The sequence below is a fragment of the Ochotona curzoniae genome, unplaced genomic scaffold (assembly GCF_017591425.1).
Source record: "Ochotona curzoniae isolate NIBS_2020 unplaced genomic scaffold, NIBS_Ocur_1.0 contig_3332, whole genome shotgun sequence".
Classification (NCBI taxonomy): domain Eukaryota; kingdom Metazoa; phylum Chordata; class Mammalia; order Lagomorpha; family Ochotonidae; genus Ochotona; species Ochotona curzoniae.
The window spans coordinates 5,754,873-5,773,100 of record NW_024465816.1 but is presented as its reverse complement, the minus strand read 5'-3'; the positions used below and the strand labels follow the sequence as shown (position 1 = coordinate 5,773,100).

At 42.2% G+C, this 18,228-nt stretch overlaps 1 protein-coding gene across 1 annotated transcript in view; it reads right to left on the bottom strand.

Moving 5' to 3' along the window:
* USP12 (ubiquitin specific peptidase 12) overlaps positions 1-18,228 on the bottom strand; it is an 81,795-nt gene that overhangs the window by 17,150 nt on the left and 46,417 nt on the right. The window contains exons 3-4 of the mRNA XM_040979860.1: positions 11,701-11,914; positions 1,775-2,004 (exon numbers count right to left, since the gene is read on the bottom strand). Coding sequence (XP_040835794.1) covers positions 1,775-2,004; positions 11,701-11,914 — 444 coding nt within the window. The remainder of the gene's footprint in view (positions 1-1,774; positions 2,005-11,700; positions 11,915-18,228) is intronic.

The following is an 18,228-nucleotide window of genomic DNA, read 5'->3' as shown; positions in this document are numbered from 1 at the left end:
CTGACTCAGAGGCAGTGAATCACGTGGACAGCAGCTACTTTGTCACATATGCAGTTGTGCTGATGCCGACGTGTCTAGTGGGACGCAACTTCACTAGGAAAAGCAGCTTGTGAATGTGTCTGGTTGCTGCTCGACTCAAGTCCTGATGCCGTGGCTGGGTTAGCAGGTGCCAGGCCAAACCTCAGGCACAATGTGGGGCTGGAGACATGAGCATGGGACTTCCTTCTGCACAGTGGTAAGAAAATGGAATGTGAACCTCATTCCCCCATGCAAGGGAGAGAAATCTACACCGAAAGACACACCCACCCACATTTAAGAATATACAGAAAAAGCGAAGATAAGGAACAAGATGGAGAAGGAACCCTCACAGGGCAGAAAAGAGCACCACTAGGTGGTACGAGAGCCAGCCCTTCCAGGAAACACAGTCCTGGCCTACCTGAGTGCTCCCACGCCCCCTGGAGCAGGCCTGACTTCTGGCTTGCCCGGCATCCTGTCCTCACCCACACCTTCACATGCTGCACTGGCACTGCCTGACTACTTGCTGGCCAGGCCAGGCTCCACCTGTTTGCAAACACCCTGAAAATCAGACTTGTGACTTATTCATCCTCTACCACCCTCTCCCTGTCCTCTGTGTGGCCCAGTTGGTACTTAGACATCTATACATTACTGAAAACAGAAATATGTATTCACCCTGAAAAAGTCAGGGTTGCACCCAGGTGTGATAACAGAATGGGGACCATCACCATCTCTACGCACTGTAGCGGCACACTGACAATTGAAGATTCTGAGGATGCATCCCCAATTCATACTCTCAGTTCTGGGGAAGCCATCTTACATATTATTGCAGATGATAAGAGAAGATCATATAATCCAGGCAGAAGGATCAGTAGCTACCTCTTACAAAGCACATTAATAAAAAAAAAAAAAAACGCTCCCTTTCCACTCTTTCAATCCCCAGGCCACAACCACCTGCGACAGCCCTTGGCAGTCTCCACCAAGGCTGCAAATGGAACCTGAGTGGAACTGGAGGAAAAGGAAAAATAACTTCGTCATGCACCATGTAACGGTGTTTTGTTCAACAATGGACCACATGTAAGACAGTGGTCCCAGGAGACTGCACTGGAGCCGGAACGTTCCTATCATCCACAACATTACTCATGTGGTGATGCCAGTGGAAACACCTTCACAGATAAAGTGCAGCACAGTTCATGGAGCACACAGAACTGCAAAATCAGTCAGTATTAACCGGATACTGAGTTACTGTTTCTTATTCTACTCTCTCTTTTTTTTTTTTAAGTGTATCACTTCTATTTTATAAAAATGCTTACTATAAAAGAGTGTGTGCTGTGTTCTCCTAGCCATACCCTTGGCCATGTCAAGTGACTAGCCATCCAGGTTTATCAGAAGAGAACTCTGTTTGCACAATGCAATCATTTAACAGTACATTTCTCAGAGACACACAGCCGCACCTCCCTGACCTGCAAGTGTTCTGCACGCTTAAACTAAGACATCACTTCCACAGCACAGTCTATGGCCTTCTTAGCTGAAAATTAAACTGCTTTAAACTACAAGTAATTACCATTTGATCACCCCAGAAATTCTGTCCATCAGCAGCGTAACAGAAAATTACACATCCACTGAGCAGCCCATCTTTAACATTCCTTCTATATCTAAGGACTGTCAAATGTTCATCACCCACACACTCATCCTCAAAGCACAACTTTTAATACAATGGAGTGCATGCTTTCCAGACAAAACTGTCTGACATACTTACAGTTTCACAAGTAAGACATCTGGTTTCGTTAGTTAATGTTCCCTGAAAAATCTCATGAACCCACGTCGGGTCTGGTGTGCTGTTGTTATTTTCACTGTCAATATTACCATTAGGTAAGCGACCATTTTGTTTTTCCTGCTTTCTCTCTTCTTGTAAAATGTCAGCAATTGTATTTAGCAGGTAATTTAAGAATTCATGGGCATCTTGTTGCATGTAGTTGTCAAAAAGCTCTAAAAACAAAAACACAGTAACAGAGAATTATTTTAGAATGACTCCATTTTAAAAATATTCTAAGGTCTATTTAGTATTTTACCAGAACCAAAAGTATCAATGTTAAGAATTACTGATAATGAACAAGAAGCATACTCACTTTTGCATCTGAAACTTGCAATTACATTTGGGGAAAAATCAAGTTAAGCTGAATGAATATCTTTACAAAATTATTAGTTAATCCCTGAGGGAAGAGTAAGCCAAACCTGCCGTCACACACTGACGTAACAGCTCCTCAGATGAGGCAGCTCTGTTCCATCACTCATCTAATCTGTTCTCCCACAAATATCAACACGCACCTGCCAAGGCAAAAGCAACTGCTTCAGAACCACAGCACGAACAGACTCAGACTCGGCAGCTGGAGTTCTTTCAAATCGAGAGGTCAACTTAATTCAGACAATCTCTAAAGCCCCTCCGAAAGTGAGACTCTACTTCTCCATGAAATGTTCCCTCAATCACACAATAAATACATACAATAGAACCCCAGTGTGCTTACACCAAGCCGTTTACCCAGTGCTTGTCGTCACACAACCCCACAACAAAACAGTAAGGACCTCGGAGGCTGCATGGCATCTGAGCCTCCCAACAACACTCTGATACTGCTATTACCTCTACTGCATGAAGAAATGGGATCAGAGTCAGGGAAAGGCACACTGCCAGGAGACGGCAGAGACAGGAGTCAAATCTGGCAGCCAGGCTCCAGAAGGCACTCAAGTGAGGCCCCACGTGAGCTTATCAACTCAATATGAGCCGGGGAATGCTCCACAGAATACACTAAGAAAAGCTGTCAACTTAGGACTAATTTCATTTTTAGATCACCAATGCCCATTCAATCAAAACAGAAAGACCACAGTTTACATTTTTAAAAGATTATGTACAGGACCCAGCACAAGGGCTCACTTTGTTAATCCTCCCCCTGCAAGCAGCGGGATTCCATACAGGTGCTGGTTTGGGTCTGATCAGCTCCACTTCCCATTCAGCTTCCTGCTTGTGACCAGGAAAAGCAGTAGAGTATGGCCCAAAGCCTTGGGACTTTGCAACCATGCTGCAGACTTGAAAGAAATTCTTGGCCTCTTCCTTTTTTTAAAAAAAAAGATTTCTTTTTTGGAAAATCAAAGATGAGGAGAGACAAAGAGGAGGATCCTCCATCCACTGATTCACTTCCCAAGTGGCCATAACAGACACAGCTACGCCGATACAATGACAGGAAACCAGAGCCTCTTCCGGGTCTCCCTTGCGGGTTCAGGGTCCTAAGGCATTGGGCTGTCCTCGACTGCTTTCCCAAGCCACAAGCAGGGAGCTACATGGGAAGTGGGTCCACTGGGATTAAAACCAGCCTCCATACAGCGTCCCAGTGCATGAGAGGCTAGGACTTTAGCTGCTAGACTATCACATTGGGCCCAGTTCCTGGCTTCTGATCAGCCCAGCTCCAGCCACAGTGGCCATTTGAGGAGCAAACCGTGGACAGAAGATCTTTTTCTCTGTAAATCTTCCTTTCCAATTAAATAAAAACTTAAAAAAAATTGTATACAAATTCAGACAAATGTTTAGGGAAGGTTTAAGATAAAAGGAATTAAAGTATATATTTTTAATAGAGCTACAGATATGACCACATAAAACTGTGTTCATGCATTACAAATCATTATTTTTTTTTGTTAAAGATTTATTTATTTTTATCGGGAAGTCAGATTCATAGAGAATGAGAGACAGAGATAAAGATCTTCCACACGCTGGTTCACTCCCCAAGTGACTGCACCAGCCAGAGCTGAGCCAGTCCACACCAGCAGCCTCTTGCAGCACTCCCATGCAGCTGCAGGGTCAACACTTCCACATATGGGAAAGACCAGCTAAAGGAAGACAGTGATAAACCACAATACATTTGCATATTAATACCCGCAGGAAATGAAGGCTGAAAATTCAGCATATTCATCAAATTCCTTTATAAAACTAGGAAAGGAAAACCAAATGAAGATTGGCTAAAGGAAATAACAAGCACTTCAACGCAGAAATACCCATGCTGAAATCTTACATGACAAGTGACTGAGAAACAAAAGCTGGAGCAATAATATCAGTCCTGCCCATCACTTTGTCTAAGCGCCCAGTGGGGACTCGACTGCAGAACTGACCGTTGCTCTTGGGAGTACGAGTCAGCAGCGCACACAACATGGGCAACCAGGACCCACCGCTGCACACAGGCTGGCTCTCCTAGACACCAATGCCAGGCAAATGCCCGTGTCTGCACAGCAACAGGCACGGAGATGGCCACTGACAACAGCCAAAGTCAGAAAACAATCTCCTTGGTCAACAGAATGGATTTTTTAAAATTATACCTTTTTTTTTTTCCAGGAAACATGGGACAGCAGTTAAACAATTATCTCAGGATATGAAGAAAAGAAATAAGGATGTTGGCAGCATGTTCAGACATGTGTAGTGGGTTCCATTTGTAAGAAACAACTAACCCAAAGACCCCATATTCAGATGTCTTCGTAAGGGACTTAAGCATACAGGAGAAGATTTGGTAGGGTCAAGCTGCTTCTAAGGTAGAGAACCCAAAGAGCCACTGGATTTGAGAAACTAGAATATTTGAAACGCCTGGCACTAGAAGTGCTTCAGATATTTGTTTTGCAAATACATATGAAAAATCCTGGTGGCAGGACACAAATCCAAATATGAAATCCACTCACGCTTCGTATACACTTTGCACACATGGCTTGAGGGAATGTATAAGCCATTTTAGTGTACCTGCATACACTGATCGTGACCAGAGGTCACATGGGGACTCTTCCTCTTTCAAGAAGTTTCTGATTTGGGGGCAATCTGGATTTTGGATTTTTGGATGAGGCAATGCTCGGCTGTGCAAAATGTATGCACGGATCATGTGCTAGGTGCAACATATAAGAGAGGTTTCCATACGAAACACCCACTTGCCGGTGCTTATCACTGCTATATACATCCTTCATGCTCAATTATCTCCCAAGCCCTAATGCCTTTCAGAAACCACTTCCCAGTTCCTCCCCATTTCCGCTATGATCAATTCAGTTCACACCAGCTCCCCTTTTGTCCCTCACCACCTCCACCTGCCCCAGAGCCTCCTTTGCTTCAGCTCCACACTGCAAGCATTCAGTCTGGTTACACACTCTCATTTTTTCTACTGAAACATTTTCCCTGTCATCTCTTACCAGGTGGTAAAATCTACACGAAATCATCCAGGCTCACTATTGGTTTTTACTTATTCAAATCCATTCCACAAATTTGGTTCTCAAACCACATACGACATCACTAAGATTGCAACAGGAACCACATTCTCCTGTTGGATCCCACTAGCCTTACAAATTCCCTGTTACGTCCAAGAACTAAAGCCAAGTTCCTGGAATCACTGTGTGGGATTGCTGTGAACTAACAAGTACTTCTCTTTTAACTTTGCCAATGGTGTCCACTGCCTCTTGTCCAGGACGTGTCATTGACTCAGAGGAACAGAATTCACAGCAATAAGCACAAACACTGAGCGCGCATGGTTCCGGCAGCCCCTTCTGCCTCTGAGGCCGGGCCAAAGCACGCCTTACAGGCCTCATAGCCAGCCTCAGGCATCCACCTTTAGGATGCAGTCGCAATCTGGAGTCCTCTACCCCTCATTCTCTTAACTTCTTCCCCAAACTTGAAATGCTCTTCAGTCCTGGTGCTTCCTTGTTGATCTTCCAAATAAACTCCTGGCTCACCAGCCTCAGGCATTTGCACACACACACACACACACACACACACACACACACACACGTACGTTAAGACTCAGCCCAGATTCTTTCCCAGTGGCCCGACTTCATCACTGACCTGGTTCAGGGTGCAGGTAGCTTACCTGAGTGAATCTGAAACCCTTAAAAGCCAGTGTCTTCATCTCTCCCTCAATCCCAGCTCACAAACCCACAATAGGGATCTTAAGGAGGCCCAGCACCAAAACACCAGAGATAGGAAGTGCATGTGGATCAAGTGTCACATCAGCAGGAACGACAAAAATCCAAGTCTACAGTGAAGGATAACGGGTGATAGCTAAAAAGATCTCCCAGCACTACCGAGGCACTGAGGCCAGGCTGCTCAGGCTGCAATTCAGAGTGCTGTAATTTTTCTCCATTAAAAAAAAAAAAATTAGCATGCAGCCTTTTTTTAAAAACGATCTACATAAAACAACAACGAAAGTGTAAATGTCTTTAAAGATTTACAACATCTTATTTCAGTTATCCCTTTAAGCCAGAACAATGGCTTTGTATTTACAGAAGTATTTCAACTGGTCGCATGCTGTGAAAATGAGATGCACAGTGAATGAGAAAACCATCTTCAAAGTTTGGCTAAAATGTTAAAAATACAGTCCATTTTCTTTAGTTACTGCATACCCACTGTGCCGGAATCTTGCAATGCTGAAAACCATCCAAAGTACTTTTATTTATTTGTTTTTCATTTTTTTCCTTTTATTAACATTCTATGATATAGTTCCATAGGTTCTGGGATTTCCCTGACCCTACTTCTCCATACCCCTCACCCCCTCACCGATTTCCCCTCTATTATTAAAATAGCATAGTTCTTCATAAACAATCATATGTCCATCATTGCAGGCAGACTGTCCAGCATCTGATTATCAACATAGAGTTAACAGCTTCATTGGGAGTCCATCTTTGATCTGGAAGTAGAGATGCATACTACATTGTATCCTCACATCTGGATATGACAGTCTCCATGACACAGTTACTGCGCATCCCCTTAAACGAAAAGCCACAAAACAAAATCAACAACAGGAAGAAAAATAGAAATTTACAACACCATGAAGTTAAATAACATGCTACTGAATGACTAATGTGTTACTGCAGAAAAGAAAATCAAGAACCTTCTTGAAGAAAATGACACTACTGTATGACCTATGAGTCAGTGAAGAATCTAATGAGAAAACTGTTTAGAAGAAATGAAAAGAAAAACAAAAATATCAAAACCCATGAGATACAGTTTCTGCTCATCTTTGTTGGTGAGATGTGTGTCCTGTAGGCAACAGCTCGATGGGTTTCTTTTTAATCCAGTTTACTAATCTAGGATATCTGATTGATGCGTTTAAGCCTTTTACATTCAGGGTTAATATGAATAGGTGGTAATTTGGTCCTGACATTTTAGCAATGGGTTGCTCATTGATTTAGTCTTCTGTTGTTATTTTACTGGGCCGTTGTTCACATTTGCCTTTGGTTTTCCTAGGTGCCATTTTCTCTGTCAATAGAACATCTTTAACACCATTTGTAGGGCAGGTTTGGAAGAGGCATATTCTTTGAGCTTTTCTTTACTGTGGAAGAATTCTACTTCATTTTCAGAGACAAAGAAAGTTTTGCTGGGTACGTTATTCTGTGCTGACAACCACTACCACATAAATTTACATCAAAACATTGATGGAATGACCTTGGGAAAATTCCTTTGAACTATATTACATCCCAGTTTCTTCTCTGTTGAGTGTGAAGCAGAAAAGGTGACCTGCCTACTAGCTTTGGTAAATTATACAACTTCATTCATTCATTCACTCACTGTCAATAAACATTTAGTTCAGTATCTACGTGCCAGGACCTGGATTGTGTATTGGAGATACCATGGTGTGCAACAACAAATGGGTTCTCTGTCATGGAACTGACTGTCCAGTGGGAGAGACAATTTTATTATGAAATAAATGTATGATTATGAAGTATTTTAGTCTTGAGAGAGCTGTGACATTAAAGCCAAAAAAAAATGAAATCACTTCTTAAAAATAGGTTATGTTTTTAACTCCAGAAATAGCTATAATTTTCATTACACTCAATACCTTTTATGTTCTTTGAAGAAAAAGACTGAGATAAAAATGGGAAATTATTTACTCAAATCTATTTCATAGTTACAATTTGTGAACAAATGCCTCTTCATTGGAGAAATCTTTTTTGAAACCTCTCCATGGCATCTGAAACTGCTATGTGCTCACAAGTTCCTTGAGAGGAAGGGCTCTCTCATTCACGGCGACATCCCTGGCTCTTACAACACATTCGCAATGAGTCAATGGCGGGATGAACCACAGGGGCAGAAACAGCCAAGATCACATGTGAAATGCAGATTTTGCCCAAACAATCTGGGCAGAGTATATTGCTAAGATTCAGCGGGTGGGAGTGCACAGCCACAGGTGTCAGTTGATACACTCCTCCCTCCAGCCCACCTTATGTGATCTGAAGCTATCTGCTGAGAGCCAATGCTAACATAATCAGACCATTAACCCATGTTTTATTTCTTCCAAAACGAGAACAGAGCTTCTAAGAAGTCTGGGTGTGGCTTCTCCCCTTATCTGCTCCCTTCCCCCAGATACAGGAAAGAAGAGAATGTGAAAATAATAGTCTTACCCACTTTCTGCTAACCCTTGACCCTTCACACACTAATCAAATATGTAAAAATTATCAAAAATAAAATTTATACAATTAAAATTTTAAAAGAAATAAGTCATTCTAAACAGAGGACTTTACTTTTTAGCTGAACACTGATGCAGCTTGGTCTTCCTGGTCTCTTTGCCTCTATTCACACACTGTATACCCAACCCACCCACTCCCCACCTGCTCAGGGCTTTTCTGAAGCACTGTGGAGCGCTGGCCTGCCCAGAACCCTTACATGACTTTCCATGTTTCCAAGACAAAACCCAAGCTCTAGGCTCTTTATTTTCACCTGACTTCAAGCACTCAGCCCAACCACAGTTTTTTTTTTTTCCTTTTAACATTTCTGCCTCAGTCCTCCAAGTGGCTTAGGTCTTGTTTCAAACCTCCAATCTAACCTTACCAGAGACCGTCCTCAATCACCTGAATCTACACTAGCCACTCCTCTGTCTTCTTCCCCACTTCTTTGTCTTGCCAGCATGAGGCACCATATAACACTGCTGCTGACTATCTTTCTCACAAGTCTGTCGGGTCCCTGAAGGCGTATATCCTTGTCTCTGATGCCTAGACAGTACCAGTACTTGCCAGAAAACCCTTAAAAGTATCCACTCAAAAAAAAAAAAAAAACAGTACCCACTCAAGCAGCCTGTATCTACCTTGTTATCAAAGTGAGCACCTGTGAGGCCAGGGGCTTCACACCGCTTGGAGGAGCACCTCCCCAGGGTCCTCTTACGCTACAATCAGGCAACGAGTTCGATCCTCAAAACAAAAACTCATTAGTGAACAGTAATCAAAATTCTAAGAGATGCCAGAAAGACTTAACAATTTAAATCAATAATGATGCTCTTAAGATAGTAGAGAAGAAGGGGATGCAGGGGGAAAAAAATGGAAAGTTACTGGAAATATTGATATGGGTAACATTTCCCAGAAATTTAAACAAAATCTTAGAGTGAAAGAAATGCAATGGATAAATCATTACATCACCTTGGATTTGTATGCTTGTCTACATAATTCTCAGAGGGAAATCAAAAGCAAAACCTTGTTTCAACTCATATTTTACAAAATAACAATAAATTAAATGATAAGAATAACTTTATTAGAATTATTTCCATGATTTAGAAAAATGAAACAGACTTGTAAGAGGAGGGGCGCGGACTATTGTAATATTCATCTTGGAACCAGTCTCATTTCAGGAGGTATTTAGGAAGTATACCATGTTACCAAATTACCTACAGACAAAAGACACTATTTTACAATATTCCCAATTTGACAAGCAAATATATAAAGCCACTGGTATTTGACTACAGGCATACAAACACAGCAACTCAAACTCTGTCTTCAGAATGAATCAACCAACTTAAAATCTTAACAGAGTTCAAAAGCCCATGCAGAAGGAACAGTAACCAACAAAATTATACTTTCAAAGGAAAACAAAAATAAAATGTACACTCCATGAGTTGCATACTTCTGGTGTCAAGATATTTCTAAACGGCCTGGCACAATGGCTCAATAGCTCAACCGCCCCCCAACCCCCGTTAAAAGTGCCAGGATTACATATGCATACTGGTTCATGTCCTGGCTGCTCCACTCCCCATCCAGCTTTCTGCTTATGGAGTGGAAGCAGCAGAGGATGATGGCCCAAAGCCTTGGAACCCTGCACCCACATGGGAAACCTGGAAAAAACTCCTGGCTCCTGGCTTCAGAATGGCCCAGCTCCACCCACTGTGGCCATTTAGGGAGTGAACCAGTGGATAGAAGATCTTTCTCTCTGCATCTCCTTCTCTCAACAAATATTACCTGCCTTTCCAGTAAAAAATAAATAAATCTTAAACAGCAACAAAAACACATTTCTAAATTACTAACAAAGTCCCTAGGAAAAGATGGCATGTTCTAGTTTCACATAACTTTCCACAAGAACTAAACCTTGAAAGCCTCACACAAACGGAAGGGTTGTACATTCAATCCACATTCTAATAATTTATATTTGACTTGCCTTATTTTCAGTGTTGGTTAATTTTCATTGTACCTATAAGAGACATCCATCTGCTGGTTCAATCTCCAAACACCCACAACAACCAGGCTGAACCACGATGAAGAAATGAGCCCACAACTGCATCCACACCTCCCACACACATGGCAGAGGCCCAAGGACCTGAGCCTCCCAGAGCGTGCACAAGTGGAGAGCTGGATTAGAAGAAGCAGAGGAGCCGGGGCTCAAACCAGACTCCCCAGTACGGACGTGGCTGTCCCTGGCACTGACTCAACCACTGCAAGTCACATCATCACAGACAGCACCACGTAATTCCAGGGAACAATTACATAGTAGTATGCTCTATTAACAACTGTGACTTTTTTTTGACAGGTAACAAATCAAACTAAAAATGCCACTCAACCTTATTCCTACAATGAATTCTACATGGAAGTTAGCTGTCCTCTGGAAATGTGAGGCGACATCCCATCCCAGGAAGAACATGGGAGCCTGCAGAAGATCAGCTCTGCCACTTCCAAACTCTGGAGGGCCTTCAGTCATCTCCTGCACATGGAGATGGGAATGCCTATCCTTCTTCCAACTTGCTGGGATTTTGAATGGAAAGCATTCCTAAGGCGAAAATGGACGTGGGGCTTACTCAGTAACTATTTTTAAAAAGGGAAAGGAGAGGATTAAAACTTGTCTACCCTAAACCAAAAGGTATGTGTTCTTGCCCTTTCCTTTCTCCAGGGTGTGACATCTAACAAGTTATCTCATATTCTCTTCATGCGGACTAAAATGTTTTCTATTTAAAGTTATTTCTTACTAAAGTTCTAGTTAAGCAATGTGAAAGCAACAGATACATAACCATGTCAAAAAGCTGTAGTCTTGATAGTAAAAGCCAAACTGGAAGGGAAAAGGAGAAGAAAAGGAAGAGGGAAAAGAGAATTGGGGTGGAGAGGAGGGGAGAGGGGAGATGAGGAGGAGACTGGGGTGGGGGGAGAGGAGGAGAGAGAGATGCTGATGGCAATTTCTGCCAGAGAAGTTCTACCTTTGCATAAACAATTTATATCTTAATCACACCTCATATTCATTACGGTGAGTCAATCACCTCCACTCAACTAGTACCTCCTTGAAGACATGAAGGTCACCTTGGACTTCTTCAATGGCCCACACGTTATTAGGCATACAGGTGGTGCTGTCAGACGTCAATGACAGCATGCCACAGCCAACCAGCCAACCAGCTACGACTTAGGCGACACGCAGAGCAGCGGAAGAATTACCATTTTCCTTTCGTAATCTTGTTATGAACTTCTTGGGAGGGATGACTCCAACCTTCTTCTTCTGGGTCGCGATGCTGTGGAAGAGGTCTGCTAAGCACGTGAGCAGGCTCTCCTTCTTCCGAGGCTGACTCTTGTAGGCTAGGACCTTCTCCCGGAACGGACGACAGAAATAAAGTGCTTGAAGAACTGAATTGCAGTAGCAGGTATTCCCAAACTGGAACAAAACAACAACAAAAATTCTGTTAAACTTGGAGCACTCTATTTTCATGATGAATTGCTGAGTGTAATAGGGAGGACAGAAAGAGCAGCCAAGCAATCTCAGATCCATTTCAATTAAAAGATATCAGATATCAGATATCAGAGATATAATTAGTTTACAAATCAGCCATTTTAACACTATACTGACACGCTGGGCATCAGTTTCAGATTAAAACTAAAGGAGAATACATGCAAGAAGCATGCTCTTTATGGAACTAGCTTAAGGAACTAAACAAAGAGAAATGCTTAAAATTCTGGTAATTTTCTCTTTTTATATTTCCACTGTTAACTACAATACTGCACATCTGCTAAGCATTTGGAAATATAACTTCAAAATTCCAGTAAAAATACACAAAAATGAGGTTTTCTACCAGGTTCTTAGAGTACCCCTCCCCCCAAAAAAACCCACAAAACAAAAACATTAAGCAAATAACAACAACAAAAAGATCACTGGTAATGTTACATGCTAGAGCAAAGGATCTAGACTCATTATTTTAGTTAAGCTCTTACTGAGCCTGATTTATCAGTGCAACTTTATTTGAAGTCGGTGCAGTGGCATAGTAAGAAACGCTGCCACCTGGTTTGCCAGAATCCCATATGGGTGCCAGTTCTAGTCCCGGCTATTCCAGTTCTGATCCAGCTTCCTGATAATGCACCTAGGAAAGCAACAGAGGATGGTCCAAGCGTTTGGATCCCGGAACCCACATAGGACACCCAGAAGAAGCTCTTGGCTCTTGCCTAACTGCAGTCACCGCAGCCATTTGGGAAGTCAATCAGCAGACAGAAGACAGATATCTCTCTCCCCCAGTCCCAGGAAATGAAATACCCGTGAATGACTGCAAAATGCTTCAAAAAGCTTTTGTTGTAGGGCTTAAAAAAAAAAAAAATCAATTCAAAAAGAAAAATACATTAAAATTCCTAAAACTGAAAACCAATATAAAATTTAAAACTTGTATGTTTTTCTACAAATTAAACAGAGAAAAGAATGACTTCAGGTGGATTCTCCAGCATAGAGAACTTTGACTTTATGCATGCCCAGGGAGGCACAATGTAAAGATTAAAAGAATGATAAAGAAACCTACTGTCACTCAGCAGCCATTTTAGACAAAGCAAGCAAGGAATTACAGCAATATCATTAGAAATAAAACAGTTTAACAGAAAAAAAATATTGTATCAAAATCCAGGAAAGCAAAAGATCTGTAAACTTTCTCTAGAAATATCAATATAAGCTCCCACCTTTTCATACCTCTTAGGAGTGTGTGCATTTGTGTCTCTACGGGTGCACATGTGTGAATCTGCTTTCAAGCTCTGTCCACTGAAAAGGTATGGCAACACTGGGGTCCACTCCCCTCAAGCCTGTATCCAAATTGTGGTCACTACACATCTTTTCCCCATCAAAAGTATCCAACCAATATACCTTAGAGGCATGGCTGATCAAAAATCTGGACCAAGAAATGTACAATATGCAAAAATTATCCTGGAATGTCTTTTTGTGAACTTGTAAGATTCAATTTCGATTCAAAAGAAACACTGTAATAGATGAAAACCTGGCTATTAAAAATTCATGATTAAAATGACGTTAAACAAAAAAAGTCTCATTGTTCTCCACTGGAGGATGTAAACTAAAATATAACAAGAAAATAGCAATATCTTATTGTTTTTGGTAAGAAACCACATTTCAAGGGCACTAAATCATCAAGGAAGTTCTTGCTTATACGATAATTCCTGTTAATAAAATCAGAAGAAATGTCTGTAAGTACTACATGATGCAACGATTATCAACACAGACTAAAAGAACTGGGTTAGAGGTAGACAGGGAGCTTCAAACAAAGGGATCAACTTTAAGCCCCCACACATTCCTCCCGGAGAGTAAACAAGCCAGTGTTTCAGGTCTTGTGACCCATCCCAGCTGCCATGAAGCACCAGGGCCTGAAAACACAAAGCCGCTGACCTCCCATCGGTCTCCAAGACTTAACTGCTGATTTACAGGGTATTCAAACGTGAAAGAATAAGCGAAACAAGACCACAAGGGTGACGCCAAATGTAAAATGTAGGATTGCTTCTAGGACCAATGAAGGTCTGGTCTCACAGAATAAAGAAAACAGATCGGGAAAGTTCCAGAGACACCCAATCAGATTACAAGCATACTGCCAGGGATTTACTTGAATCTTGATCTGAACATAACTACAGGTTGAAGATTCCTTACTCGAAGCACTTGGAGCTGTAAGTATTACAGAATTCAGATCTTTTTTGTATCTTGGAATATCTGCATATATCTGGTAAGATATCTTGGGGATGAGACCCAAATCTAAACACAAAATTCATTTATTTCATATGTACCTTTCACACAAGACAGAAACTTTGGGCAATTGTTTAAATTTCTTCTTCTTTCAATCTATTTGATTCTTCTGTGCGTGAAGCACAACTTAAGAACATGGAATTTCCCAGGTGTGGTATCATGTTAGCATTCAATTTAGGTTTTGAAGCATTTCAGAGTTCAAACCTTTGAATTACAGATGCTCAAGCTGTATAAAAAGCAACCTTTGAGATAACTGGCATTTAAACATAGGACAATACTGGGAAACTTATCAATGTTATTGGGTGTGATAAGACAGTCACTTTTTAAAAAATGTCAGATGAAGACAAAAAAATAAATACGTATGGTCAAAATGGCATAAGACTAAGATTCCTCTCTCCAGGGCAGTTAAAAGAAACAAGTAAGGGGCAGAGCATGTTGGTGTGCGGTACACGTGTGGTAGGTACACGGCAGACTATGCAAACCCTGGCAGAGCACTGGTCAATGTCTCACTAGGCAAGTGAGCACTGTTTTACTGATGACTGATTTCTGGTTTGTAGCAGACGGCTGTTGAACCTCAAGTAAACTATAGGATCACACACATGTTAAGTTCAGAGCAAACACATGATCTACCCAGTTTAACTAAAAGGAAACACTGAATCTAGGCACAGCCAATCATTCTAGGGAAAAACAGTTTAAAAGTCTAGCTACAGTCAATTTCCTAAGTATCTGAATACGTCTGTCATCCCCAGACATTAAAACAAGTGTGGAAGCCCCGACACTGCCCATGGCTCCCCCTGCCCCATGAGTCCCCTTCCCTTACTCATCTTCTAACAGACCTCCTAAACGTTCACAAAGAACAGACTCACGACCTCTACAGGCACGAGTTGGAGACAGGCAGGCCTCTGGCAGGCACTTGGGACTTCTCGCATTCAAAGAACAGGCCAGGGCACAGTTAAGAGCGAGCCCTATGGGATTTCCAGGAAAGGCTAAGCAAGGACATTGCGATGCTATACTGGTGGCAGTGATTCCAAACACACCTGCAGCAGAGCCTACAGTGTCACTAGGATTTGACTAGTCGTCCAGGGCAAGCGTCGCATAAAAAATTCTAGTAGTATTATGTGCTACAGTCCAGAGAATCTAAGGACCAAGACATTCTGGTTCTGCCACGTGAAGATAAGAGTCAGAACTTGGGACACTTTTCTTGAAGAATGTGCTATGTACCTTTCATTTTCAAAGATAAAGGAAAGCCTTGCAGGGTATGTTATCTTGGGCCAACAATTTTTTTTTTTTTTCCTTTTAGAATCTAGAATGTCACTCCATTCTCTTCTGGACTGTAGAGTTTCCTGTGAGAGGTCACATGAGTCTGATTGCCATTCCTCTGCATTTGATTTTTTTCACATGCACATTTAAGGATCTTTTTCTTATTTTCAACTGAAGAAAGCCTGATTATCATGTGTAATCGTGAAGATAGCTTTTGGTTAACTCTATTGGGAGTTCTGTGCCCCTTCTTTCTCCAAATTAGAAAACTTTTTTATTATCTCATTAAATACATTTTCAAACCCAGCTTTTCTTTCTATACCTTCTGGAACTCCCATAACTCTTACATTTGACCTTTTAATAATGTCTCTTAATTCTTGAACACCTTTTTTAGCTTGACCCAGCTCTGCTCCCAGCTCTATGATTGGTTCCATGGTGACAAGAAATATCTTCCAGTTCTGAGATTTTTTCTTCTGCCTCATTCATGCTATTATTGAGACTTCCCACGGGATTTTTAATTTCCTCCATTGTGTCCTTTATTTCCAATAATTCAGCTTGAGTTTGATTCAATGTCACTATTTTCTGTGTGACATATTCCTTGAATTCCTTGAATTCCTGCATGTGCTTCTCTTTGTTGATAAGTAACTTTATAATGAGTTTTCTCAATTCTGTATCCCCCATTTACTCAATGTATTCCTCAATTAACTCAGAGGTTGGCATAGGATTTTACTCCTTTGCAGGGGAGTCTTCAGTAATATTCATTGTGCCTCTCTTCTTTCATTCTTGGTCATTGTACTTCTACTTAGCAAATTCTTCTCCTTGGGGCAGGTTTCTAAGCTGTGTCAACCACAGGTCTACAGGTCAGTTTTACTTATTGTGGTTGGTACATGGCTCTTTGTTTGCTGTCACTTGTGCCACTCCCTCCAGCGAATTCCAGGTCTGGGTTCTTGTGTTCGAATTACACCATAGTCCTGGCTCACCAACCAGTCTCCACCTCCTGTGATACTGTGCTGAAGCTGCACCATTGTCTTTACAGCCTTTCTCCTACTTCTGGTTGGAACAGGTTCCAGGATTAGGGAGATACCACGTGTCCTAAATAACTAGGTTGTTGGTGGTGCTGATCTTGATGGAACCTGCTGGCATTAAGTCTGAGGGCAACCTCGATCTATTTTGACCTGTAAGATGCCAAAGTCATTTTTATTTTCCCTGTAGGACCAGTACAACACACTGAGCTAGAAATGAGTTTGCTCCTAGCTCAGCACATGCACAGCTGACTATTGTCCCTCCAGTCTTACAAACCTTTACCACACTGTACAAAATGGCAGCTGATGTGCCACTGGTGGAGTTCTGGATCTGCTGGCTGTAGCTCTGGTGGCTACCCAGACCTATTTTGGGTAGAAGCTATAGTTTGTCACATCGGTACAATGCATTGAGCCAGAAATGAGTCCCTCCAAGTTCAGTGAAAGTGCAGTCCCGTCCCACAGCCTTTGCCTTTCCTATACAAAATGACAAATGCAACTCTGGTGAGTGTCTGGGCTGTGAGATTCACCCTGTTCCCACACGGCTATTTGGGATCTGCTGTCTTTCTCTGCTCCTGGTTGAACCAAATCAGCAGGACAGGCAGTTCCTTGTCTGGGGTCACCTCCTGAGTTCCCAGTGAACTCCCCTCCCTACCTGGCTACTGCTGGAGCTCAGTTCACCACTTGCTGACTGCCGCAGGGGTATCTGGTCATTGTAACAGTGCACGGTTGTCTTCACTGCTCTCCTATGGCCATCTCCAGGGAGCTCTCTACGCTGGCATGTCCTCTCCTATTTTCTGGAATGTGCCCTCTGCTTCACCCAGCTAATGATTCTACATCTGTTAAACATGTTCTTACCCTATTCTGCCATCTTGATTCTCCAAATGCTATTATTTGTGACATCATTCTTCCAAGAGAAAATGATTTCAAATAGAAATTCTCAAGAATATCCCACATTTTAATAATGTATGCTGATCAGAATTACCTCTAGAAGAACTGGAACTTAATTTTCCTTTGCTATTTTTGTTTGTTTTGCTTTGCTTTATTTAAGGATTTTTAAGAAAGGCAGAGTCAGAGAGACATGTTATAGCCACTGCTTCACTCCCCAAATGGCCCCAACAGTCAAGAGAAGGGAGCTTTGGGCCCGGCACGATGGTGCAAGTGGTTAAGGTCCTCGCCTTGCATGCCCAGGATCCCATATGGGCGCCGGTTCTAATCCCAGCAGCCCCGCTTCCCATCCAGCTCCCTGCCTGTGACCCAGGAGAGCAGTCGAGGACAGCCCAAAGCTTTGGGACCCTGCACGCGCGTGGGAGACCCAGAAGAGGCTCCTGGCTTAGGATTGGCATAGCATCGGCTGTTGCACTCACTTGGGGAGTGAATCATCGGACGGAAGATCTTCCTCTCTGTCTCTCCTCTCTGTATATCCGCCTTTCCAATAAAAATTAAGAAAAAAAAAAAAGAGAAGGGAGCTTTATCCCAGTCTCCTGCATGGATAGAGGAGTCTAAAGAATTGGGCCATCCTCAACAGTTTTCTCAAACGCATGAGCAAAGAGCTGAATCAGGAGTAGAAGAACCGAGGCTCCAATTGGCACCCAGACAGGCTGCCATTATCACAGGTGGTGGCTTAACTCAACTGTGCCACAACGCGAGCCCCAGCACATTTTCTTTGCATTTGCATGTTTCCATGTGTAAGAC